The 27,359-nt window shown below is 40.3% G+C and overlaps 1 protein-coding gene across 1 annotated transcript in view; it reads right to left on the bottom strand.

Annotated features, from left to right (window-relative positions):
• Window positions 1-9,721: 9,721 nt before the first annotated feature.
• Window positions 9,722-27,359, bottom strand: part of ETNK1 (ethanolamine kinase 1) — a 59,946-nt gene continuing 42,308 nt past the window's right edge. Inside the window, exons 6-8 of the mRNA XM_077826510.1 lie at window positions 23,554-23,714; window positions 18,652-18,725; window positions 9,722-17,583 (exon numbers count right to left, since the gene is read on the bottom strand). Of these exons, the coding sequence (XP_077682636.1) occupies window positions 17,511-17,583; window positions 18,652-18,725; window positions 23,554-23,714 (308 nt within the window). The 3' untranslated portion in view covers window positions 9,722-17,510. The remainder of the gene's footprint in view (window positions 17,584-18,651; window positions 18,726-23,553; window positions 23,715-27,359) is intronic.

The raw sequence follows: 27,359 nt of genomic DNA, 5'->3' as shown, positions 1-27,359 counted from the left end.
TGTGTATATAAAATCTCCCCACTGTATTTTCCACTGCATGCATCCGATGAAGTGAGCTGTAGCTCACGAAAGCTTAGGCTCAAATAAATTTGTTAGTCTCTAAGGTGCCACAAGTCCTCCTTTTCTTTTTGTAGTTACATGTAGTATTATGGGGCTGCACTTTTATTGTGTTTTACTGATTTTCATATCAAACATGCTGAGTTCACAAGTATACAAAGATTTATTTTTCAAACTTCTATCCTGGCAAACTCAGCCTGAGCACTAAGGTGCAGATCCACAAAGTATTTCGTTTCTTAACGTTCACTGGTTTTAGGAGATCTGGGCCTATGTGTTTTGTCAGACAGCGTGATGATTTAAAAACAAAGCATCCTTTTCATGCATCAGTAATTAAAGTTTTGTAGGAAAAAAATTAGCTCCTCCATCATGAAAAACTTGCTTCAGTGGGTTTTCACAGGTGTAGTGGAGTGGAGCTCAGTCAAAATTCTGTTGCTGATACGGAAGAACAATTAAAATTCAACTAGCTCTCTCTTAGCTATTGTAAAACAGCTGGCTGTTTTACAATAAGAATTTGAGCTCCAGTTTTGCATTTCGTCTACCTCAGCTGCACCGAGTTGAATTTGGCCGCTTGTGTTATAGGTGGCTGCTTGACTCATATACCAGCCTCTGGCTTGCAGTGCACATAGCTCTGCCAGACCTTTAACAAGATGCTATTATTGTTAAGTCTGCCTGGAGAGCTGGGACAGATTAAACCAAGCTATTACATCTCTGCTTGACCGCTACCCCATTGTCAGACAGGAAACAACAGGCAGCAACAAGTTGAAGGACCGCTCAGGGTCCAGGGAGGAATCCCACTCGATGTGACACCACAGATGATCTCCTGATACATCTTTGCTACTGCTGTTCACTCAGTCATGGAGAAGAGTACTACTGGCCCTTTATCGTGAATGGATGATCGATGCTTCCAGGGAACTGAAAACTACTTTCTTATAGAGTAGAAGCATTAGTGGGAAATAGCCTAACACACTAAATAAATTCAGGAGTCTACCGCAACACCTGACTCCATGTCCACTTGATCATAGATCCTGGGCCAGGCTCCACAGGCCACTCTCTGGCTTGTCCAGAGTTGCTGTAACTATGCACCGGATTGGCCTGTTTTCCTTCCCACTCTTTGGCAGTGGAGCAGCATGGAAAATGTTGACCAAAAACCAAGCAAAATGTTCTTCTATGTTCTTTTCTTTTGGAAGGATGGGGGGAGGGTGTCAAAAATCAAAAAGATTTTGGCATCTGCAGATCAAAACATTTCAGCCAAAAAGCACAACGTTTTTGGTGTTCAGTTTTTGGTTGATAAAAACCACAACATTTTCCTTTTTGTGAGGAGTTGTGCTTTTAAAAAAAAATTAAAAATGGAATTGAAAAAAGACATTTCCCACAGGAATTTCCATGTTGACAAAAAGGCTATTGACTGCCTCTGTTGGTGTGGCTCGAACTGTGGTACACAAACACTAACTGTTGGTAGGAGCAAAATGACTTTCCCCTAAGCAGATTTGGGACACTACGCCAGCAAAGCAAACCGGCATCAGCTACAGCACTATACAGCGATGCTTTCTTTAATGCAGGGGTGGGCAAACTTCTTGGGCCGAGGGCCACATCTGGGTGGGGAAATTGTACGCAGGGCCGGGGAAGGGGGTTGGGGTGCAGGAGGAATGCAGGGTGTGGGAGGGGGTGCAGTGTGCAGGAACAGGCTCAGGGCAAGGGATTGGGGCAGAGGAGGGGTGCAGGGTATATGAGGGGGCTCAGGGAAGGGGGCTCAGGGCAGGAGTGCAGAAGGGGTGCGGACTGCGGGAGGGAGCTCAGGGCAGGAGGTTGGGGTGCAGGAGGTGTGTGGGGTGCGACAGGGGTCTCAGGGCAGGTAGTTGGGGTGCAGGGTGCAGCAGGGGGCTCAGGTGCAGGAGAGGCACGGGGTGTGGCAGGGGGCTCAGGGCAGGGCGTTGAGGTGCAGGAGGGGTGTGTGTGCAGGCAGGGGGCTTAGGGCAGAGATTTGGGGGGCAGGGTGCAGGAGGGGTTCGGGCTCCAGCCCAGCACCGCTTACCTAAAGTGGCTCTGGGGTGGCAGCAGCGTGCACCAGGGCCAGGGCAGGCTCCCTGCCAGCCTGCCCTGGCCCCACGCCGTGCTGCTCTAGGAAGCGGCCGGCACCACATCCCTGCACGGCCCTAGGGGAAGGTGGGGGGGCACAGGGCTCCGTGCGCTGCCCTTGCCATGCCTCCAGGTACCTGCCCCAAAGCTCCCATTGGCCGTGGTTCCTGGTTTCTGGCCAATGGGAGCTGCAGGGGGCGGTGCCTGGAGGAAAGGGCAAGGCACGGAGCCCTCTGCCCCCCTGCGTGGGGCCCCAGGGATGTGGTGCCAGCCACTTCTGAGAGTGGCATGGGGCTTGCGGCACCACGGAGGGCAATCCTGTGGGCCGCCTCCAAAGCCCACCCCTGCTCTAATGCATATCTTTGGTCATTAGACAGATGCTTCCAACTGCTCCATGCAGCTGAAAACTCTAGTTTATTCCTAACTCTACCCAGTCATGTTAAAACAGGAGTTATTTCTTTTGTAGGTAGGTATTGAATTCCATCTCCTACTGCATCCTTATTTCACTACAGCAGTGGGGCCTTAATATGGAAAATCAATAATTCTAGGTGGTCGGTTTAGCCTGATTTGCTAGTGGTTACTGGAACTGTTCTACATGAGTAGGAAAAGAGAAGGCTATGGGGCCTTTAATGCTGACCACATGTAGGAAGACTGCCAGCACCAGCTGCGCAGTGATGGATTTGGAATGACACCCTCTTATGCTGACTGAACAATGGCATTATTTGCTTGTGCATGTGCAGATATTAAACTGCCCTGCACAAGGGCGGGGAGAAGAGAGATTGATTGAAATAAAGAAACTAGACTTCAGCCAGAAAATGCAAGAAAATAGAGCGTTATGGCTGAAGCCCTGTTTTTAAATCACTGACACGGTTCGGATGTGCTGCTTGGAACAGAGCATTATATGGTCTTATCTATACAGCCAACCTGCCATCTGAACAATGCAGATCCATATCTTTGCTTCTTCTATCCAATTCCATTCAGATTCTTAGGCACTAACCCTGGTACCTGAGTGCCTCAATAAAGGCCAAAATGGTGGCAGCAAAGTTTTGGAGTCAGATTCTCAGGTGGTGTAAATCAGCATATCTCCATCCATTTCACTGGGGCGCTGCTGATTAACATCAGCTGAAGATGAGGCCCTTAATTTTAATTTCTTTATGATAATGATTTTATTATCATTATAACAATCAATACATCCTTTCAAAACATTTCAAAGTTAGCTAAGCTGCATTTTTCAACAGAAAAGGGTTCAGTCAACATTTTTTTGGCTGGCTCTCCTTCAGAACTGGCTACATAACAAATCTCAGAAGTACTTGTGGAAGGGGAATCATCATCAAATGGAGGTGATTATAGAGTTATCGGTTCAAGGCCTGATGCCGTACAGAATTTTTACCAGTGAGCTGGATGTAAATATAAAATCACTGCTAATAAAATTTGAAAGATGACACCAACATTGGCAGAGTGGTAAGTAATTATGAGGGCAAGCCAGTCATACAAAATTATCTGGATTGCTTGGCAAGTGAGCCCACTCAAACAAAATGTGTTGTAACACACTCACATGCTGGGATGTACATGTAGGAACAAAGAATGCAGGCAATATCGACAGAATGAGGGACTGTATCCTGGACAGCAGTGACTCTAAAAGGGATTAAAGGGTCATAGCGGTCCAACAACTGAACATGAGCAACCAGCGTGAGTTAGGAGGACAATCAGCAAATATTCATCTAACTGTCCATGAATCCTGAAAGCTTCACGACTTTCAGCAGAAATTATTATTAGTATAAATGCTTGTGGTTAGGACACTGGAGTGGGACTCAGAACATCTGGGTAGGGCTGGCCAAATAAAAACAGCTCTATTTGCAAAAAAAAAAAAAAAAAGTCAAGGTTTCAAAATTGGTTTCATTCTGATGCAGAACAAAACTGAGAACCTGAAAAACAAAAAGAGAAACATTCCAGAGAACCTCAATAGTCTGGTAGGATAGGGCATTCCTCTGGGAGTGGAGGCCACGTTCATGTCCCTGCTCTGCCTGTCTGAGCAAACAAATGTGTATGCCAGCTATTAATGCAGGCAACCTGGCATACATATTTGTTAACAGTGCAAAGGTGTGTGTGAGTCAACAAAAATATCCCCATTCAGTCTGGCAACGTCAAGAAAAAATGTATGAATATTTCCCTACTGAGAGCTGAAATGAAATCACTCAAGTAAAATTTAACATATTGCATATTTCTGGCACTTAAACTACTTTTCAATTTGCAACCTCCTAACACAGGCATATGATTTTTAAAGTGAAGTAGCCATAAATCAGGCTGCTGTAAGACACTCCTTACAGAAAACCTGACATGACAAACGATCACACTGGCCTTGATCTCATCAATTTAGTGATGCATTTCATTTATTTTTCTTTTAATCTGAATTACTCAGCTTCCTCCCCCAGCTCCCTTCTCCCTCTTCAAGGACTCAGTGACATGGAATAGGCAGTGACAGGGAATATTTACTGTCCCACTAAAACCGAATGTGCATTAACCAGCACCTCATTGAAGTCTCTAGACCATCCTCATCCATAATCCACTGAAGTCAGTGGTATGCCTCCTACTGATTTTGATGGGCCTTGCCCCAAGTACTCTTGGTTTGCCTTCAAAATTTTAAGGTGGCTCTTGCAGTTGTGTGTTTGTTGCCTTTCCCCATCTCCTCCAAACATAACTGACTCATTTTAAATAAGTAATGCCCAGTTGACAAGGTTGAATGGAAATCTTCAGGCTCACACTCCCCTTTTATTGCAGAGCATAAATACCAGTGTTTGGTTTTTATTTAATGGGCAGTTCTATCACTAAACCTGGGGTTATCCTGCAGAAGTTTTGAGGCATGTTCCAGTGAGAATTTTAAGAATGTGAAGGAAAAATGACAAAATAACCTAAACTACAGAATCCTGGGTAGCCAGAACTGTTAGTGTAACAAGTGCCAAAATCAAGAGGGTTCTCTGTCCCCAAAATTTAGAAATAAAGGGACCATATCTTCCCAAGTGGCTACTGTTTTTGGATGCCCAATTTGAAACACATTAATATTCCGTGGGTTCTCAGCACTTCCTGAACATCAAAGCATCTTGACTTGAGCACCCAAACAGCAGGGTACCCAAAATCATTAGTCATCTTTGAGAATGTAAGCCAGGGAACCATGAAATTAAGTAATGTTAAATAAATAAAATAGTTCATTTATTAATTTTCCCCTACCCTTTTTTTCTCTGACTCATTCTTTTAATCTTTGTGCAATTTTCTCTTCTCTTTCATTTCCATCTACTCTTTTCTCACTACGCTCTCCTTAGGTCTTCTTTCCTCGTTAGAGAGCAGCATCTCCATGCCTCACCAAAGATTTATCCTTCCTTTTCTTCACCCCATTCCTGTGGGGATGTTGCTGCCCAGGATCGGAAGGCAAGCTCTCATCTTCTACATCTGCCTTCCATAAGCCAGCAGCTAAACCAGTTGACCAACATTTGTAGTTACAAAGGCAAAAATGAAGGGAATAAAATCTCTTGATTCAGCATTGAAACTGCAGAAAGTAATGATGGAAGGATTTTTTTCCCTCGCTGTGCAGCACTGTAGTTAGATAGGTTAATTATGGTTAGTTTTGTTTGTTTTAACTTTCTGAAATCGTGGGTACCAGCCACTATTTGAGAGGATATCACTGATTTGATGTATTATGCCAAATCCCATGTACATCATGGGAGAGCAAGGCTTTTGTTCTAGAAGTTCCTCAAGTAGCACTGACAGTCAAACCCACATCACAAAGTTAACACATTCAAATCGACACACTAACTTTTAGTAGGTTACAGGGTAGTTAGGGGTGAACCTCAGATGATCTGTTACCGATAATCATTCATGGGCAGGGAGGCTTTTCTGAATGGACTAGGGTGTGGTCTGGAGAACAGCCCTTCTGTGCTTTGACACCCCCAGCTTCAGAACCCAGAAATGCAAAGATGATTTACAAAAATAAAGTTATTCAACCATTTGAGAACCTGAAAAAGGTGCAGTTCTAAAAACGCATGAAGGCTCGTGTTGGAGGTCAGGCGAGCGGAATGGCTCCTCTCGGATTGGCTGAACCAAAACCCTGCCTTGCAGCAACCCTAAACAGTGTGTTATTAGGCCCAGCTTTATTGCAGACCAGCTCACTCAACTGTACTATAGATACAGCCCAAAGGGAAAGCAGGGCAGCAGCTGCTAGAAAGCTGAGGCATCAGGCCAACTTTCAGAAGAGAATCTCAAGTATTTAAAAGGTCAAGTAACTGGTTTGTTTCCCTCTTTACATAGCCTTTTTTGTTGTTTTATTGAGAGAATATTTGGGCGGGGGGAGGGGGAATATGCTGCTGTTTTTATAGTGTAGCACAATTGGCAAACCCTCACTTTAGAAAAGTGTAGGTTGCAGCATGCATGACTAACGATTAATGATGCTCATTAAAAATGAAGTTCTGGTGAAATTCATTAATGCTTGGCTCGAGTCTTGCTAACAGTTACGCAACATTAAGAGCAAGGCAATTACAGATCTTGGCAGCAACTTGTTGAGAGAGAAAAGAATACCTTTTCCTGTTAACTCAATGTAGAACATGCTGTATTGCAAAAATACGCTGGGTTGGAAAGCGACTGGACCAACGAGACACGCTAACTGCAGCTCCATTGCCACCTGTGGGTTCGTGCTGGAGTTTGCTGTCTGAAATGCCATCAGCTTCCATGGCAAGGAGAAATAAGGCTTTTACAGAAAATAGCTGGTTTAAAATAAGGGCTTGTTAGAAACCAAACTATTTAGAGTGGGAGATAACTATGTCCTTCTCCAGCCCTGTTTCAAGTGCTTAAATATTATGGGGGGATGGCCTAACATTTGAGCGCTTTGTGAAAAAATAAGTGTGTAGCAATTTTCATCCCAAAGGATTCAAAAACAGACAAGAATTTTTATTTGCATAGCACCAGAGAAAGCTTCTGCTGGGACAAAGGGCAGGCAGATGGAGAATGCAACAGACTCAGGAGCCAAGGAGGAGAAATCCCAGTAAAAAACTTAGGTGTAATCCCTTTCTTTTATTAAGAGTTCCATTGTTCATACACAGCGGGAAGGATATAGATGATTATGGTCTCATCCAAAAGATCTATAAAAGAGCTGCATGGAAAATGGGGTCCATGCTTACTGCCTCAGTGCCAGTTTACAAGTAAAAGATTTCTCTACCTAAATGCCAGTGCTACAAAGCCAAGCCGTGGGAATGTTTTAAGAGTTCCTACTTCATCCCCAGTAATAGATATTGATTCTGAAATGAAATCTTAGTTAATAAGTCTGCCGATGCACAAACCAAACAGATTCCAACTCACTCTGCCGTAGCTGCACTGATCCTGCTGTGCTAACAGGAGTTAAACAGTACGTCAGCTTATTTGTCACTCAAATAGATGGCTCTGAATACAATTAGGGAGCAGTTCTGCCAAATAGCAAATTAGGGTTTTTTTATTTTTATTTTTTGCCATAGCTGCACAAACGTTTTGTCAATATACTAGATTTTATATTCAAAATTTAAATAGACTATGTCCCTCTGCTTTCTCCCTCAAAAACAGAACAAAAAACCAAGCATCATCCTCTCAAGGAAAATCCTTAGTTGCAGAAATCTTTTGACATTATGCTCTATTCATATCCCTTTATCACGCAGGTCACAGCAGCTGAACTGCCCTCACACTGTACCTTTCTCAAGGTACCACCCACAACTTTTGGCTCATTAAGAGCTCCTGCATTTTCTGTGCACTTAAGGCAAGACTACTTTGGGGAAAGCCTGCTCTGCAGAAGTGGGCCCTCATTCTAGCAGATTTTCAAAGCTTCCTCTGATCCACAGCGATAACTCCCTTTTAGTAAAATCATGAAAGTCAATAGAAGACAAGGCACAACTGAAGGTCGGGGGGGAGGGATAGCTCAGTGGTTTGAGCATTGGCCTGCTAAACCCAGGGATGTGGGTTCAGTCCTTGAGGGGGGGCCATTTGGGGATCTGGGACAAAAATTGGAGATTGGTCCTGCTTTGAGCAGGGGGTTGGACTAGATGACCTCCTGAGGTCCCTTCCAACCATGATATTCTATGATTACAGAAAACCATGAGGATCTCAGAAGAGAGAAAAAATATCAGCCCTTTCATGTGTAGATTTAACTCAAGCACTTAAGTTTATTCAACACAATAAACTAAACTAAATAGTTTATACTATTTCCAATAAAAGGTTCAGAGTTTATAAAAGTTACCCACTAGGTAACTGCAATATCACTACATCTACAGCAAAGAACTGGAGGTAGCAAATGGTTTGTTCAGGTCAATAAAGGCCCAAGTGAAGCCAACAGAATTAAACGGTTTTAGATGATCAGCTGTGAGTATTTATTACCATGAGCGTTGTTAATTATTGTAAAAGAGGAGGGAAAATTCATTGTCCGAGGAGAACAGTTAGGCAGCACTCCTTTATTGTATTTCTGTCACTGATTTGCAAAGTGAGTTTCAGTATGTGGAACAATTCTCTCTGCATGTTAAGCCCATTGTTCAATGGGTACAATTGAAACTGTAGCATTCGCTAGTGTGAACATACTAGCACTACTCTCCTAGTTCAAAGAAATATTCTGACAGTTCATGTTCTCTTTGAGAGCAGATGAAGGGCAAAAAGAATACAACAAAATATACATTTAAATTAAGTTTAGTGTCCATTGTAAGGTCACTGCACAAGGCTCAAATACTGGACTTTGTATTTGCATTCATGTTTTTTCTATCTCCCCCTATATATAGGAAGGGTCAGACATTATTTCAAATGTATATGCATGTAATCGGGGGGGGGGGGGGGATGTTGCCCTCTTCAATCTTATTCTAAATATATCTCCCATTGATAGCAGTTGGCATTGCATGCACAACACAGAGCAGAATTTGGCTCAAGGAATATTCCCCCCCAACCCCATATGCTCATTGCAGACAGTTTGATATAAATAATTTGGCCACAACTAACAAAATCATGCCCCCTTTTTAGGATGGAACAATGGCAGGGTGTTATTTGGTGTGGGAGGGGATACCTCTCGAGTAAGATGCTGTCAAGCTGCATTTTAACACGTCAACTGCTATTAGAGCCTCGGAACACAAAGGGCCAAGATTGTGTCATCCGTTTGGGCAATAATCCCTACAGATATCAAAGGGGATCCCTCCTTAATATCACACCGGTCTGATTTCTTTTGTGATAATCCAGCCCTAAATATGCATAGTAAAATCCACAGCATGTTTCTTGGAAGGTAGTTAACTATTGTATGTGCACTAGTCATTTGCTTGACTGCTATTAGCACAGTGGGAGTCATACCTTCTCCACTCCCTCCCCCTTTTAAAACATGTACTGGTTAATGGCCCTAGCAATGTTTAATTTGTAAAATAGAAATGTTAATAGGCTTATAGTTTTTGTAAGCCAAGTACCAGCCCCAGGGAATTTTTATTTCCAGATGAGTCATGAACACCTGGAAATGGGTGTTTATAATAGAAATATGTAGCCTCGACAATAGTTAAAGACAGCAGCATGCGGTAGCTCAAATGAGAAACAAAATCAAAATATATGCTAATAATGCAGTTAGAAACCAGCTTTATTGTTACAACCAGTTTTAAATTATTTACACAATATAAATCTTTGAAAGATACATTCCTTCATTTAATCAATGGTAGAAGGCCTTTATTATAACATAGCTCCAATGTTTCGTTCAAAAGAAACACTGTTCATTCCAGTGAAAGCTGATGAATGAACAGAACATATGTTAACTCTATGACATAGAAATGATTTTTTAAAGATTGGGACCATTTTATTCACAGGACATATGACTTAACAGAAACATAAAAATGAGAAAACAATGAAAAAATGTTGTGGAACAATGGTATGACATTGGAAAGTATTCCTATTATCCCATAGTCCTATCTTTACAAGTGTTACAGGGCTTTGGATAGCTGGCTAATACAAATTTGTGAACCAACAAATCTACTTCAAGTTATATTTGTTTAAGATACTGATACATTCTCAATGCTGAGACTAATCAAAGCTCTTATATACAACACTGCGTTACACTACCACAGACTGTATCTGAGATACACAAATGAAAGAAGGGTCACTGCAACAACAACAAATAAAAAAACCTCCACACACTTCTGACTGAAGATTTCATAGCTACGATCAGGAGAAGTAAACAGCTAAAATTATAACAAAGATTAGAATTTTTGTTTTCCAGTTTATTTTGTGCATTTGATAACATTGTGTTTGGCAATTTACACTGTTTCCCCCTATAAGTCACTTTCACATTGTGGTTTGTGTGCATTTCTCCCCAGTTATGTGAAAAAATATATATACATATAAGGATAAGTGATTTTAAAACAAAAATGGTCAGGGGCATTACATGAAGCTACAACTCCTATCACTTTGCAAACATTAAGTTAATGCTCACAACATCCATGGGAGACATGTAAATTATTCTCCACTTCTACAAGTTGAGGACACTGAGGCAGAAAAGCTAAACAGCTTTCAAAGGCCACAGAGGGAATCAGTATCAATTCCTGAATTAGCTGGTATTCATGGCTCTCAGTCCTGTGCTCAGACCATTCCTCTGACACTACAGGACCGTTTCAATCAACTTTTCTCGACAGTGAATGAAGCAGCGATCATTAAAGCATCTGAAGGAAGAGTATCTTCTAGACTATTCAGCATTTTAAAGAATCAAATATTTCATATTATGCAAACTAGCCAATTGTGCACAGACAAATACAGTACAATACAGTTTTAGAAGATTCCCTCTGCTACGGTAATTAGGGAACTGACAAACTACACAAACAGCTCATTTGGTAAAGCCACTTGAAGTCAGACAATGAAATTTCCAGGGTCTCATCACATCACTAGAGCAGCACCACGCAACTGGCACGTGAAAGCAATTTACGCATTTTCTTTTCCATTCCAGAGGTCTGTAGGCCACAAAGTTAGTCATGTACCCTCCGGACTTGTGCGGTTCTACCACCTCGGAGAGCCCCCCTCACTCGAGCGGTTCAGTTAGCAAAAGGCACACCTACATGGCACAAGAACACGGTCAGCCTTTTGTCATCTCCCTCATAACCAACAAATAGCAAAGAGCCTTCAATCCACAGTAGCAAATGTATATCAAAAAATCAGCTATGATAATGCGCATCAGCACTAGAATCTCTGGAAATAGGATCCAACTCTTACTGTTCAGCAACTGTAATTACATCCTGCACGGTGTGACAAATGGCGTAGGACTAGGTGCTACCTTTACCAGCTTAGTACTTGAACATTTTTTCAGAGGAGCCTTTTCAAAGGGCATCTAAGAACATAGTAATCAAAATACAAAACATTAAAACCCACTGAAGAACCAGCCAACTCAAATTCACAGCCAGTTAGGATGCAGCCAACCCTCCCGATAGCCTTCAAAACAAGCCCTCCCCCCGCAACAAAAGGAATTGCATTCCAACTGGTACAAAGAACGAAGGTTTTATCAGGAAATTGCTGTTGTATTTCGTGACTATGTCTATTTAACAAAACAAAACAAAACAAAACCTAAAACCTTTTGGTGGGAAGGAAATAAGGGTATACTTTAACTTTTCTTAACCACCAACTAACTGCCTTTTTAAAGAAATCCAGGCTTCATCATGCTGGAATGAGCTCCCTTTTCTTTATAATCTGATCCAGTCAGTAAACTGCCTAAGTATAAGGAGGTCAAAAACCAGAAATCTAAACATGTGCTTTAATTGGATTTATTCCCTTCCCCTCCAATATTGATCTTTTGACACTTAGGCCTTTGGGATCTAATTACCATCAAACAGCGCCATTGGAGATCCTAGGCAATATTAACATATATACCTTTTCAGAGCGTGTGTGTCTTTTGTCTAGTATATTTCCATTAGATAGACTTGCACCAAGAGCTGTTTGTGAACTTGACAACCAAAATATTTGAGTACTCCTACCCTCCATATTTTGTGTACCAACATTTTCCAGCAAATCTATTACAAACAGCAGTGGCAAGAGGCTCAAAGCTCTTCTGTTTTCACTGTAGATAGCTAAAGAACTTCCTTTAAAAATAAGGTAGACGGAAGTTACTGTATGTAACAAGATGTTCAGCTGGTGTACAAGCTGGTGTACAAAACTTAACGCTTCACTTCTGAGGTTAATTCCCTAATCTCCAGGGGACTTCCTAAACCAGGAACTGATTATGATACGAAGTCTTTATTTCTTGTATGGTGGATACAGTGGCCATTAACTATTTGAATAGGCTAAGTTTGATGGGAATAGTTCTGGCTTCCAAACAGCGAAAGTATACTGCATCAAGAAAAAAGGAATTAATGTCCAAGGGAATTCAGTTAATATAATACAGTAAGCACTCAAAGGGCACGAAGATACCTGTAGGTTGCCATAACTTCCCTTCAAAGTTGAAATACTGGCATCAACAGTTGATTATTTTATTAAAAGCGGTACCAAGTCTGCTTCAAACTATTGCTTTTGTTCAACTCACATGCAAGACATCAATAAACGGTTTAAATTTTACTACAAGTCCAGGGAAGGCAGCTTTTACACTGAGAGAGGAAGTGGTGTACTAGTCCTCTACTTTACCTATCCAGGCTTGGAAAGGATTTGGTGGAAGAATGTACCCAGCGGACACCAGTTTCCATAAATATGAGTGGGCTACTAGTTAGTTGGTACCTTAGCTACTGTAGCATTCTGGAAACTGATAACCAGAAGTATATTAATTATTTGGCCTTTTATTATACCATACACAGCTGCACAACAGTAATTAATCCTCCTGTCATTACACAGCTCATGTACACGGGAAACTTCTAACTTAGGAATTTGTCTATGTGTTCCCTTAACAAACTTCTGTCACCACAGGAACAACAATACGACTTAAAGAAGTGTACTTAAAACTTCCACGTGTGTTCAGCAGATATTACTGGCTGCCAATGACACGTGATGTATGACAACATTTGAGATGTGAGTATCAGATTTAAGTTTCCCTATGTTGAAAGACAATAAATTTACCACTAATTAGCATTTTTAATTTGCCCTGTTACTAGAATAGCTCTTCCCCCCACCTAAGCGTATTGCTATTCATTTATCCCCAAAAGCAAAGGAACATAAAAACACATGGAAAGCAGACAACGGCAGCAGTAGACTATAATGGATACCTTATTAACATGAAACATAAATATGCTCAATTAAAGGTAATGTATGTGATTATCTCACAACACAGATTCCTTGAATATGGTCAATTTAACAAAAAAGTCAGCGCACACAAAGTTGGATTTTTTCTTTACATCAAAATTTCTACAAAATAGGAGAGAGTACAATGCAATACACAAGTCCATAAATGCAAGATACGGTACAATTCACATTAATTTACAAATGGTTATTTACACTGTTGTATATACATATCCAGTCAGACCGGGTTAATGTGAGTCAGTTTGACAATTCCTTTTTCAAATGCAGAAGAACGCTACATGAATGAGTTTAAAATTACATGACACTGGTTATTATTTAAAAAGCTTTGATGCTTAAGTGTCTTATTAAATCAGGCATGGATTAACCTGGTCTGATTGTAGAAATGTGTCAGAAGAAAAAAATTCACACAATTCTGCTTTACAAAAGCAACCAGGCCACTATGGTCTATTGACTGATGCTGCACATGCATGAATGCCATTGCTAACAACCTTCTTTATATTTACAATATAGGTTTAACTATACAGTAAAAGTTATTAAGTTTGGCATTCAAGCCTTTAGCTAAACAGAAAGGCAACAGAGTATCTTCTTGGCAACACAAAGCCAGGATGGATGTTTCTAGAGCTCTGAGACATTTTCCTTCTTTTTAAGTAGCCTCAAATTACTAAGAATGAGGAAATGAATTTTAACGAAATGGGAGTTCCTTATTTTGAGGCATCACTAGTTCACCCATGTTCAGGTGGTACGGTATCTGCAGTGACAAACCCAAGTTTGAACCCTGCATTGCCATCCCAAGTTCCCACGTGAACATGTTTGCAGAATACCCTCTATAGGAGAGGAAATTCTGAGCAGTTCTGGATAAAACTGTTGAGGTATGAGACTCCAGGTGACTGGCATTTCGTTTTGGAAAAAGTAACTACTTCCTAATAACATCTTTCACGACCAACCTGATCTAAGAATTTGAAGTTTGTTGCATATGCTGGTCTTAAATGGAAGCCACTGCACAGCCATGTTTTCTAAAATGGATTTTAATACGCAACATGAAAATGCAGGTCTCTACTATACTGCAAAGTCTCCTGTTATAACTCTGTGATAAGTCTCGTGCTTCCTAAAAATGGCTCAGGCAAAGATTATTGTATTATAATATCTTTGCCTCAAAGTGTTTTTGAGGTCTGTGAAAGGAGTTCCGTAGAATTTGGCAGCTCAACATGACTGAGGCTGACATCCAGTCACAAAAAGCTTACGTTCTAAAGGAGTAACCTGTTCCCCTGCAGAGATTGTTACCTGCACTGTATAAACAAACACCTCCTTTAAAAAATTACAGTACAATTCCAAACTGAAACAGTACCAGCATAGGAAGAGCTACTAGGGCAGGGAGACAATGGGATTTATAAACTGCAAAGGAGACATCCTAGCTCTGCCCTCTCCCCCTTGCAGAAAGAGTGATCTGCAGTGTCACCCTCTTTTGGCCTGAATGGTTAGCCAATTTTCAAGTTCTAGCAGGCTGTTTCCATTAGGAGGCGAGAGTGATGATGTAATCAGGTATTTCTTTGATGCCATCCTGTTTGTACATTCTTTGTAAAGTCCTGCTTCCCACAGTAGGAATCAAACAACAGCTGTTTCTTTGCTCATGGAGTTAACAAGCCTCTTTCAGCCAGCACTTTACTCCGGAAGCTTTCACTCAGCTGTTTTCTCTGGGTCAAATTACCAGGGCTTCTTTGGACCTTGTGGTTCTCTCATCAGAGAGTATGGGACACTACCCTTGAGTAGCCAAAGAGTTTGAAAAGAATTAGGACTAATTCTAGACTAATTAGACTAATTCTAATTCAAGAGCTGGACTGTACTTCAGAATAAACAGACACTGCTGTATATATTTTAAAACAGTTCTCTTTGGGATAGTTAGAAAGGGGGATCTGGTCAGTGTTCCAATTTACCAGGTTAAAAGTGAAAGCTAACTCCCACATTCTCACTCTCAAATATGTATGTGTTACCAACGCCAGAAATGAAGTTGTCACTTTACTCTATCAGGAAAGGGGTTGTTGTTGTTTTTAATCTTGAAATAGGTTTTTTCAGGATCCAACACTGGTACTCACACTAAGTAGCACCTTACTCCAAGAGATGTCTTGCCGAAATTAAAGGGACAACTTATGGACCAAGGTACTACTTAATGTGGGTAAGTGTGGAAGAATATTCCTCTTAGCAAGGAGAGAACTTTTCAGGTACAAAGATTAAAAAGTTGTTCACTGTCTGTCACTTTCATGAGCTCTAGCAAAATCCTTGATAATGCTACAGAAGGACATGCAATTTCAGTTGGTCAGTTTTATTTAGACTATGAAGAGAATCTGTCCAATTTAATAAACTACTTTAGTAAGGTGCTAAATAAGACTTACCCACTTTCAAAGTTTTTTTTTTATGAAAAGTTTATCCATTTATATTAAAATTTTAAGAATCTGATTGTAAGAAATCCACATTTGGAACCACCAGGGGATAAATACAAACTAGTTTTAAGAAATAAAGCTTGCTTTTGTAAAATAACAGACCACCATTTAAAATGGTGTATAAGGTGAAAGTTTTTCATCCATGTCATTGCTTTAAGCATCCTGAAACAAGCTATGCTTTTGTAAAGCCCATCTGCATTTGACAATATGCTATAGAGCAATTGTGAATAGATATCCTTGCCGAGTCTGCAGCAGGCTCCCCATAAAATCTACTCCTAAGGTGAGTGTGTGTTTGCACATACTGTATGTGCATACATGCAGACTTTGTACTTGTGGGCACTTCAGTGACCAAAGTGCAAAGTTTTTTCAGAGTAATCATCAGAATTGATTGACTGCTCAACGACAGCAATTTTCAAGATTTAAAGCATCATCCCCAACCTCTCTCAACATACAGTCACAAAGTAAACATTTTCTTTTCAATTCACATTTTGTACTTCAAACCATTCTTGGTATAATAGCTTTTTTAAAAAACACTGAGGATGATCAAAGCCCCACTGTTCAAATCTCACACATTTCAAGAACATTCTTTGAACCTGAGACTTTGGGCTACTAATATTTTTGCTATCAGTACAGGAAGAAAGCCAGAAAATGTAACAGAATCTATAACTACTGGACCTAAGTATTTAAAGACAAGAATCCAAGCTGGAAAGATGAGGAAAGAAGGAAAAAAGGTTTAAAAATCTATGTATCCTTTAACTGAAGTGGTATTGTTTTGCTCCCAAGAGCAACAGGATTTTTCATGTTCACTGTTTTAAACTCAATACTCTATCCTGTTGCAGTAATATATATATAGTTCAGAACATAGAAGAGTTAAAAAAAATTGAAGATTTACTCCCTTCCATAAGGAATTTCTTGAGATTTTGCAATAGTGGTCTTTAAAATAAATGGAAAAATTTAACAGACAAGAAACTCTCCCATACAAGTTAAGGTTGGTACATTTCCTGTCAGATACTATACACATTCCTAAATAATCTGGTGGCCTTAAAGCCGTCAGATTTCTATTATGTAATAGTAGCAGAAGGAAAGTCAAAATGCTGATATTAAACCCTAATAAGTAGATAGGCCTTGTTATAAAATGCAAAGTACTGTGATGTAGAAAATTGCTTTTATCCTCATTTTCCTTCCCTCAATTACTCAGTACCAGTGATTGGCATTTCAAGAGTAAAATTACCACTATTCACGGTTTGGGTTTTTTTGTATACAGTTAAAGATTAAGATGCTCTACTGACCATGTATAGTCTTTATATAAGTTAATGTCACTTTAATAAAATAAGTTGTGAAAAAACAAATCCTTTGGAACAGTTTCATTGCCTGCACTCAACCTTTACAGAAATTGATGAAAGCAGCAATGGAATCATGTTAAACTCATAATAAATAAATCACATACAACATATGTTAAATTACTTAAGTAAGGATTAAATTGCCATCTCTACAGCCTTAAAGATTTAGCAAGTTTCTAATCCATTCTATATCAACAGTAGGTATGCTCTTCTTATTAGATTTAACATTAAGACTTGTTTAGAGGCATCATTTGTAAAGCAAAACAACCAAGTGAACATTACAGAAATTAAACAAAATGTTTAGCTTTTTCAGTATCTGTTCTCAAAAAGGATTCTAAGGATCGCTTATCCACTTGAGGATCACTGAAGTTCTTCGTTACTCGGGAAGCTTTAATGCTGTGACCTCTGGCTTCATTTTGAAATACTGGTTAAAACGAACAATTGCGTACCTATTAAAAGGATAGAATTGAAACAAAAGTTACAAAGAGCTGAGAATTCCTTAGGAGTCTGATCATGTTTATGGCAAGAATCTTGAAATCTTATTGTAAAATTTCACAACAGCAACATGCTTTTGTGCAGTATCATGATGCTTTTGTTTGGTTTATTGTGCCATCTACTGGTTACTATCCAGTGTCTTTTACATTTGAGAATCTTATGACTGATTCACTAGTCCAGTGAGTTTCAATATCAAATTCAAGTGAACAAAGTATGATCTCAACATAGTATTTCATCAGCTTAGTCACAAGCTGACTCAGACTAGTAACTTAAGTATGAACTAAACTAGCATCTTAACTGCTACAGCAAAATTTCCAAAAAGATGCACAATCTTGTCATAATAAACTTAATAGGATTTTTTCTTCATACTGCCAGGGGCATTCATTTGACAATTTTAAACATTTTTCTTTTGATGAAACCCCACAATAACATCAGCTAGTATCTCAAAAAAGGACACTAAAAAGCAAAAATATTTAGAATTTATTAGACTAAATGTCCCTTGCTATTTGGAAGGAAGAAATTTTTATTTTATTTTTTAATAGGAACAGATCTCCTGGTTCTTAAATCCGAGCTCTTCCATAAACACAGCGTATGACCAAGAGCAAGCCATTTACCTCTGTGCCTCTACTTCTCCCATGCAAATGCCACCTACCAAACACATGTTTGTGTGGCTTATTGTGTGACATAATTGTCAAGTGCTTGGATAATGCCTGCATGGAAGACACTATTTACTGGAGCACAATAATTTTTTTTTTAAAATATAAAATACAGAGTTGAATTTCCCCCCACAAAAAGCAAAATCAAATCAATCGATCCAGACTTTTATGGATGAACTGACATTACCCGTCGTCTTGATAGAATCTCACTATAAAAATAATTGTGTACGGTCATCTCTGGAGCATCCTGCTTGAGCATGTTAACAACAAAACAGGATCAGTTCACTCAGACCTAGCGTAGTTCTGAAAGTCAGGATTTCAATGGAGGAAATAGATTAGTTATTTATAGATAGCACAATCACTTACCCTAGAAAATCAAAGTCAATGGTGGAATATTTGGCTTGAATCAGAGCCCACAATCCCCAAAAGAAATGAGAGGCCTAAAGAGAAAATAATTGGTGAAAGATTATTAGCTTAATGTTCTGTAAAGCAAGTATATGTTCAAAGGAATGAGCAAAATGGCTTGTCTGAAGGACTATTCTATAAGTACACCAAAAAAAAAAAAAAAAAAAAGCCAAAAATGTTATTTTATAATTAAAGATTTTGTTCTAAAATGTAAGTTTTCTGACACCAGATACCAGCAAGTGTTATAAACCCGAATGCTGTCAATTAAATGTGTAGAAAATACACCATGACATGGGAATCACTTTCTAGAAAGGGTCTTGTTCAATAGCGTTAATAAATGACCTATGCTTCGGTTTGATAAAGAGAATTGCAGCAATGTATAACCACTACAAATCTACATACTTGTTTGATTGTGTTTCAGATATTAGATACTACTTGGCACCAGTACGCCTCACTTTCCAGTGCTGCTAATGGGACTAACCACTTAAAACTTAGCATTTCCATAAGTTTCAAATCTGTTCTGACCCCACTTCCTGTTAAAGTTTAGATAAGCAGTTTGTAAGCATATGTTCAATGTCAGACTGAAGCTATGGATTACATGAATTATACAGTTGCTAATGTGTTTTAATAAACTTTGAAACTTGTGCGTTGTGGCCATCAGCTTCACAATCCCCTTGTGAAAGATGCATATGATTTCTGGGCCACCCAGGTTGCAAGTGATACTTCATACCTCTATTTATGTTCTGTAAATAAAAGCTTACAATAATGACCTAAATTGTTCCCTGAAGCATCCACATAATCCAAGTATTGTACTTAAGTTCCTTCACTAAAGCTGTACAGTGTGAGTGCACATCTGAAAATCTCAAAGCACAGGCATGTTAACATCTCACTAATGCAGTTCTGATCTATTTGTCTAGTGGTAGCAGTTTGGCGTTTTACACTAATACTCATTAATTCTAGTTCCTGTTTTTTCTACGTGACCCCACACATTAATGACGTCTAGTCAACATTAAAGGAACCCTTTTTTTTAAATTTTACAGTATTTGTACAACATGTGTGGTCTACAGATCGGTCTTAAGCTGTTCAATAACCAAAAACTCCCCCCGCATTAATATGAACAAAGTTTAGAGCTCTTGAAAAAGACGGTTACTCACCTTTGGAACTGTTGTTCTTCGAGATGTGTTGCTCATCTCCATTCCAAATAGGTGTGTGCGTGCCGCGTGCACGATCGTCGCAAGATTTTTACCCCAGCAACACTCGGTGGGTCGGCTGAGGCGCCCCCTGGAGTGGTGCCTTCATGGCACCGGATATATGCCCCAGCCGACCCAGCACCCCCTCAGTTCCTTCTTGCCGGCTACTCCGACAGAGGGGAAGGAGGGCGGGTTTGGAATGGATAGGAGCAAAACATCTTGAAGAACAACAGTTACAAAGGTGAGTAACCGTCTTTTCTTCTTCGAGTGCTTGCTCATATCGATTCCAGTTAGGTGACTCCCAAGCCTTACCTAGGCGGTGGGGTCGGAGTGAGAGGTGGCGGAGTGAAGGACCGGTGAACCAAATGCAGCATCACCCCTGGACTGCTGAATTATCGTATAGTGGGTGGCGAAGGTATGCACCGATGACCAAGTCGCTGCCCTACATATCTTCTGTATGGATACGTGTGCCAGGAAAGCAGACGATGAAGCCTGAGCCCGCATGGCATGGGCGGTAAGGTGCGTAGTTGGGACACCAGCCAAGTCATAGCACGCACAGATGCATGATGTGATCCAGGACGAAATGCGCTGGGAGATCAGAAGGCCCTTCATCTGGTCTGCCACAGCAACTAACAGCTGCAATGTTTTCCTGAAAGGTTTTGTTCGCTCGACATAGAAGGCAAGGGCCCTGCGAATGTCCACGGAGTGCAGCTGTTGTTCCCGTCAAGAGGCGTGCAGCTTTGGGTAGAAGATGGGGAGGAAGACGTCCTGATTGAGATGGAAGGCAGACACCACCTTAGGGAGGAAGGCTGGGTGGGGTCGCAGCTGTACCTTGTCCTTATGGAACACCGTATACGGCGGTTCCGATGTGAGTGCCCTGAGCTCAGACACACGCCTCGCCGAAGAAGCTACGAAGAAGGCTGTCTTCCAGGAAAGGTACAGGAGCGAGCAGGTGGCCATCGACTCAAATGGGGCAGTCATGAGTTTGGGGAGGACCAGGTTAAGATCCCGCATAGGGACCGGTTGTCGAATTTGTGGCAACAGGCGCTCCAACCCCTTGAGAAATCTGCTGACCGTGGGATTGGAGAAGACTGAACGCCCGTTTTCGCCCAGGTGGAAAGCCAAAATAGCTGCCAGGTGCACTCTGATGGATGATATTGCCACGCTCTTGATAGGTACTGACACCTGTAGAGGGGCTGTATGACTCTGAGCACACGAGCAGGCAAAACACTTCCACTTGGCTAAGTACGTGGACGTGGTAGAGGGCCTCCTGTTACCCAAAAGGACCTGCTGTACCAAGCGAGAGCAGCACAGCTCAGATTGAGTTAGCTATGCAACATCCACGCTGTGAGGTGGAGAGATTGCAGCTCGGGATGACAGAGTCGTCCGTGGTCCTGAGTGATCAGGTCTGGCCACAGCGGGAGTGGAATGGGAGTGTCCACCAATAGCTCTAAGAGAGTGGTATACCAGTGCTGCCTGGGCCACGCTGGGGCAACCAAAATCAGACGGGTTCTGTCCCTGTGCAGCTTGAGCAGGACCCTGTGGACTAGCAGGAATGGAGGGAAGGCGTAGCACAGGTGATCCTTCCACTGTATGAGGAACGTGTCTGACAGGGAACCCGGAGAGCGTCCTTGTAGAGAGCAGAACACTTGGCATTTCAGATTCTCACGAGAGGCGGATAGGTCTACCAGGGGAAAGCCCCACTTCAGGAAGACAGAGTGGTACTAAGAGGGAAAGCTAGGGAGAGTGGAGATCAGCTATGCTGCACTCCACAGTTCCAACGACTGTCACAGAAGAAACTGAGGGGGCACTGGGTCGGCTGAGGCATATATCCGGCGCCATGAAGGCGCCACTCCAGGGGGTGCCTCAGCCAACCCACCGAGTGTTGCTGGGTAAAAATCTTCCGACGATTGTGCATGCGGTGTGCACCTAATTGGAATCAATATGAGCAAGCACTCAAAGAACAATGCTATATAGTCTGGAAAAGACTTATATAGCTGCAAATCTAGCTTTACTCATTTAAGTAGATGGGACAGCTGAATATAATTACCACAGCTGGTACTAACAGCGCTAACAACAAATGAGCAGTATTTTCTAATAAAGACTCTTCTAGTGGATTATCCTCTTGGAAAGCCAACCAAAATTCCTCACTGTAACTACCAGCCTTTGCCAGAAAATTGGAGAAGCCATGGATAGATTAGTCAGATGTATATGGGCCAAAAAGTCAGAGAGAGTACTGGAATCATAGGGCCATACTAGCTGCCCAGAGTTGCACATCCACTGGCATACCAGACATTACAGCTACACTCATAAAGACTTTATTTTAGCCTAAGTAAACGCAGGCTAAGAGGCACTGCTGCCATGACACCTCATGCTGTGTTCTCCTATACAGAGCATGAACAAGCCTGGACAATTCTTACATTAGCCCAGAGATAATTTAGAACTTTAAGAAGTGGAGTTGGGAAGTCAGTTCTAAGCAATGTTCCAGCACTGTGATAGCAGAGACAGCTTTTCAGAGGCAAATCAGTGAAAGGAGAGGAAGGAGGGACGAGCATCTAGGACCAGAGAGCCCAACATTCAGCTTCTTGCTGTACATCAGGACATGAGTGTCCTACCTACAGTCTCCAAAGTATGTTTGATGCAAAGAACTTTAGTGTTACTTTTATTTTTCAAACACAGAATTTTGGTCTTTGATAAATTTTATTTACTGTCAAGTCCTATATACATACACTTATGCTACCAAACAAACAAAAATATCAACATCAAACTCTTAAGGCAAAGCCACATTAACTTTCCTCAACTCAACATTTACAAATCAGAGTGCTAAACTCATAGAAAATCCAAAACTGATGTTGACTGAAGTCAGTCACCTTGTGTTGATCCACAAAACTATCAAGCTAAACCATAATGCTATTTAGAAAATTTCTACGGAAGGGACACACTTACTGCTCCAGATACATGTTACAGGGTTCAATATTCTATTACTCAGATTCTTTGGTTCTCCAATTAAAAATAATCTAGGATAAGGCTCATTTCACTACATATGGGGTCAGTTCAAATCCTGACATCTATTCCTTACTACCAAAGCCAGGAGGACTAGATGCCAGCCCACCTTTATTGGCCAATATGAAAGATCCCTCCATGACTTAGGTTCTTCTTTCAGACTGAGAAATCTTTCAGTCAAATTGACTTTACTTACACTATTGCTTGAGGGAAGCTATATCCTATGAACAACAGTTGCTCCTCCACAGAAGAGGGTTAAACAGAGGAGTGGAAGGAAAATCTGCAGCGAACTTAAACGTGTTGCTTCTAGATGATGGATTCTAGTTGGCTTTACCTTGTCAGAAAGGCCCTGCCCTATGGAATAAAGCCACTAAAGGTATCCAGATAGTAAAGGCCTAGCAGTGAGTCCATTTACTTTCCAAAGATCTACACTGAGTTAGACTAACACATAAACAAACAGAAATTGAACAATATTCATTGCATAACGGTTTCCATCAGAATATTAAGAAAAGCTGACACTTCAAAAAATATCGTATTAAAGATTTCTGGCAGGTATTGCATAATTTAAGACTGCAAATTCCTTGGAACAGGGAACTCAGTTTTATTTGGCTGGAAAGCAGTAAGCATACCCGGGGTGCTGTATATATATTAATAATCTTGAGAAACTTACCAATGCAAATTGATTGACTTGCACATACAGTACTTCTACCTCTTTCTCAGTAACATCTGTACCGAAACCTTTATATTCCTTGTAGGCCTCAAGGTAAGATCTCAGCCACTGCTCTTGTAATTCTCTATCCGGATAAAGGCTGTAGTCTACCTCACTCACGCCTTCAAAAACAAAAAACAAACAAAAACAAACAAAAAGAATTAACATTTATTTGTAAGTCAGATGTTTGACTTCACATTTATAAATGACCTATACTTTTAAGAAACTTTGCAAATGTGTACCATATGCAAATTAAATATGAACAGATTCAGATACTCATATCAATGCATACCCCTCAAACCCAAATAAAAAAAACAAAAGAGGACACTAACATTATGAAAGATTCTGTGCTTAAATATTTGACCATTGCTAGCATACATGTATATCTGTGGTCTGGTAAAATCTGAACATCAGCAAGGTACAATTTTATGGGGAAAGTCCCGTGAAAATAAAGCATCTGTATTATCTGAATTTTTTTCCCAGGGAAATTCAAAGACGGCTGTACGTTCTAGTGAAAGAAGAAAATAGATTTGCATGCAATCTGAATCCTTGTTACAAAACATGAGACATTCAGGTATACTTATATTTCATCACAAACTAAGCTAATGTTTCAGAAAGAAGTGTATTCCTTACACAAAAGGAACCCACTCAACCACAACCCTATTCCCTTTCCTTCCCACTCTTTAGAACTGTGAAGTTTCGTTTGACTCCATTGTCTAACCCTTGTCATCATCCTTGATCCAAGTTTTCCTCTCTGCATATCATAAATCTGCCTCTATCAAACCCTACAATTTTGCCTTGTATACCACAACTTCCTCTGTCCCCTTGACTAAGTCCCCTTATCAAGTCCAATCTCTGGAATTTGCATTCTGCATGTGGTAAAAATATAATCTTCTGTATATAGGAATGACAACACAACCCTCTTCCATTTCAGGATTCAGTTCAAACCTTTTTAAAGCCCTCCTTGGATTTGTTCCTGTAAAGTTCCTGACCTTTGTCAATCTCTGCTCACCCAGCATTAGCCCTTTGCAATATTTACTCACTGGTGGTAGAAAATGTGTTAAAATTGTCTCCTTACAGCACCTCATCACTTGAAATCTTGTCTATACCACTTCAAAAACAACAGAGGGCAAGATTAACTCTAAAGTGTTTGGGGGACAATTTGTATAAAATGTGCAACAAAACAAATTGTACAAACAGGTTCCAAAGAGTAAGCTATATTGTCATCAAGGAATTAAGAATTTTGAAAGTTAATTACCATGACCACTTTAGAAGCACACAACGTGGAAAACACTATGACAAATAGATCAAGCAGGGTGGATAAAAAATCAATGATTTAAATAAATAAATAAATAAATAAATAATTTTAAAAATCTGATTTTCTTTTATAAAATGCTTTTGGAACAAATACCTATTTAAAGGTGGTTTTAATTAAGATACATTATAGCTCAAAGATATCTCATCATGGAATAGGGATTATAAATTCTAATTCTCTAGTATGAGACAATATATTCATGTAATGTTTAAGAAAAGTTTTGTAAATGAGTTTCAATAGTTCATGGATTAGAGACCCAATTTTATGGGGTTCCACAGACTTCTGTATAGAAAGACTAACCTAAATAATCTATCTATCCAATGGGACTCAGTGCTCAGTCTAGAAGATACCATCAGAGATGCTTAGTTTTGCAGTTCTCAAGCTGTGGATTTGTGTCTTCAGAGGTAACATGCTTGTTAACAGCAAAAATGTTTTAAATAAATAAATAAATATATAGAGATGAGAAATAAAAGACCTCAACTCTATTGTCCCTCTGCAAATTTGTGTACACAGAGTCAATACCTTACCGCTCTCTAAAAGTGCAAAGTTTCAAAAAGTTCAGTGAATAGAAGATTGTTGGGGGAGGAATAGATCTGGACAAGGAGAAGAAGTCTGGAGATAAATGTGAGATGCAAGGGACAATTGTTTTGTTAAAATATGATATGTTTGCTGTTGAAGAAAAAAATCCAGAATACTTAAAGTTGTTATTTTAATTAAATAAAACAATTTAAATGTCTGTCTGGTGATGTTCTCCTCCTAATACAGCTTGGCAAGAAAATCCTCCAAATATTAATGATTAACCTGTTGAATTTGAGATAGTTCACCTCCCAATGACTTCATAAATATCTGCATCAATTACCATTGGTAAACGAAATAACCAAACAATCGTTCATTTTCTGATATCGCTGTAAAACTCACCTGAAAAGTTTTCAAAATAAATCACTGTTTAAAAATGTATAGTGTGTACCTTCTAAAAATGAAACCTACATCCATCTCTGAGCTGTGAAGAATATGTATTAAGGTTATAACAACCAAAAACAATGCACTTTTCTGTAGAAAACCATGATTAAATCGAGTCCTTCTGACTAGTGATTTAAATCATGATTTAAATCAATTTGATTTAAATCAAATCGACCCTGAGATCAAGATTATTTAAACTTGTACTGTATTTACATTGCTGTACTGTAATCATCATGATGGTGGAATTTCCACTGTAACCCCATTCCCAAAGTAAATAGCATGCAGGTAAGGTATGTCAGGCACTCCTATTTAAACTCTCCAAGACAAGAGTAGAGGGACATTCAAGACTTGACTAGATAAGCCACTTTTTGAGCAAGTATAGTCTTTCCTATGTTCCTAAACCTTAACTTCTCCCTATCAAACACAAATCTGCACATCAGCCTTGATTCTTGTTCTGCTCTTTTCAGTTTGTCAAAAATCAAGTCAAAGCCAAGTCTCAACTGCAAGTTGTGCAAGGAATCACAAGACTGCATTTGGTGGTAGAGGTTATTATATATGAATGCCACTGTGAATTTTCCACACCTTATCTGCACTGGGAGGAAAGGAGCATCAGTGCCCCTATGATATTGTTTTTAATACCACAGAGAAAGGATGATCTCTCAGTTAAGGCAGAGGTCAGGAAGTTGGAAGTTGTAGGTCTATTTTTGACTCTGCCACACTCCTTGCATGACCCTGGCAAAGTCACAGCCTTCCCACATCTTAGGCTCTGTCTATACTACACAATTATTAGCAACATGGCTTTGTCGCCACAGCCATGACGCTAAAAGTCATTGCATTGTAGCCACTGTTTGTCGGCTCTCCTGACGACAAAAAACTTCTATCCCCAACGAGAGGCGTTTGCGTTGTAGGCAGAAAAGCGCTCCTGCCAACAATGCGCTGTTCACACTGGCACTTGTGGCGGCAAAACTTTTGTCTTGGGGGGGGAGGGGGAAATCACCTCTGAAAGACAAAAGTTTTGCTGTTCAATTGCCAGCATAGACATTGCCTAAGTTCCCACAACTGCAAAGTAGGGACATAACTAGCCCACCCTAAAGAGATTTTAAATTGAATTCATTAGTGACTGTAATACATTTTTGCGACACTTTCCTAGGGTGCCCAGGACTGAAAGTCACCTTCTTATCTCCTTGCCACCAGTGAGAACAAGATTTGCTTGTGCTCCCTGACCTCACCACTCTGTTAGGAACCCAAAATATTTCCTCAGGCTATGCCAGCCCTTACTTTGCCTTGCAGGTTACCAAAGGTGTACCCCAGCTCCCAAGCTCCACTGAAAGAGTCCCTCTGTAGTATCCAGTCCTTATCACAGAACACTCACAGAAATTACCAACTAAGATGTCCCCAAAGGATCAGTGTACACACAGGTTGACTGGTACAACTCAGGATCAGATTCTTTATAAAATCACAGAACCTAGATATAGGCATAGTGAAACCATCA

The sequence above is a fragment of the Eretmochelys imbricata genome, chromosome 1, assembly GCF_965152235.1.
Source record: "Eretmochelys imbricata isolate rEreImb1 chromosome 1, rEreImb1.hap1, whole genome shotgun sequence".
NCBI lineage: Eukaryota > Metazoa > Chordata > Testudines > Cheloniidae > Eretmochelys > Eretmochelys imbricata.
Note: the sequence above shows the minus strand (reverse complement) of the source record. Positions and strands in the feature narration are given on the sequence as shown.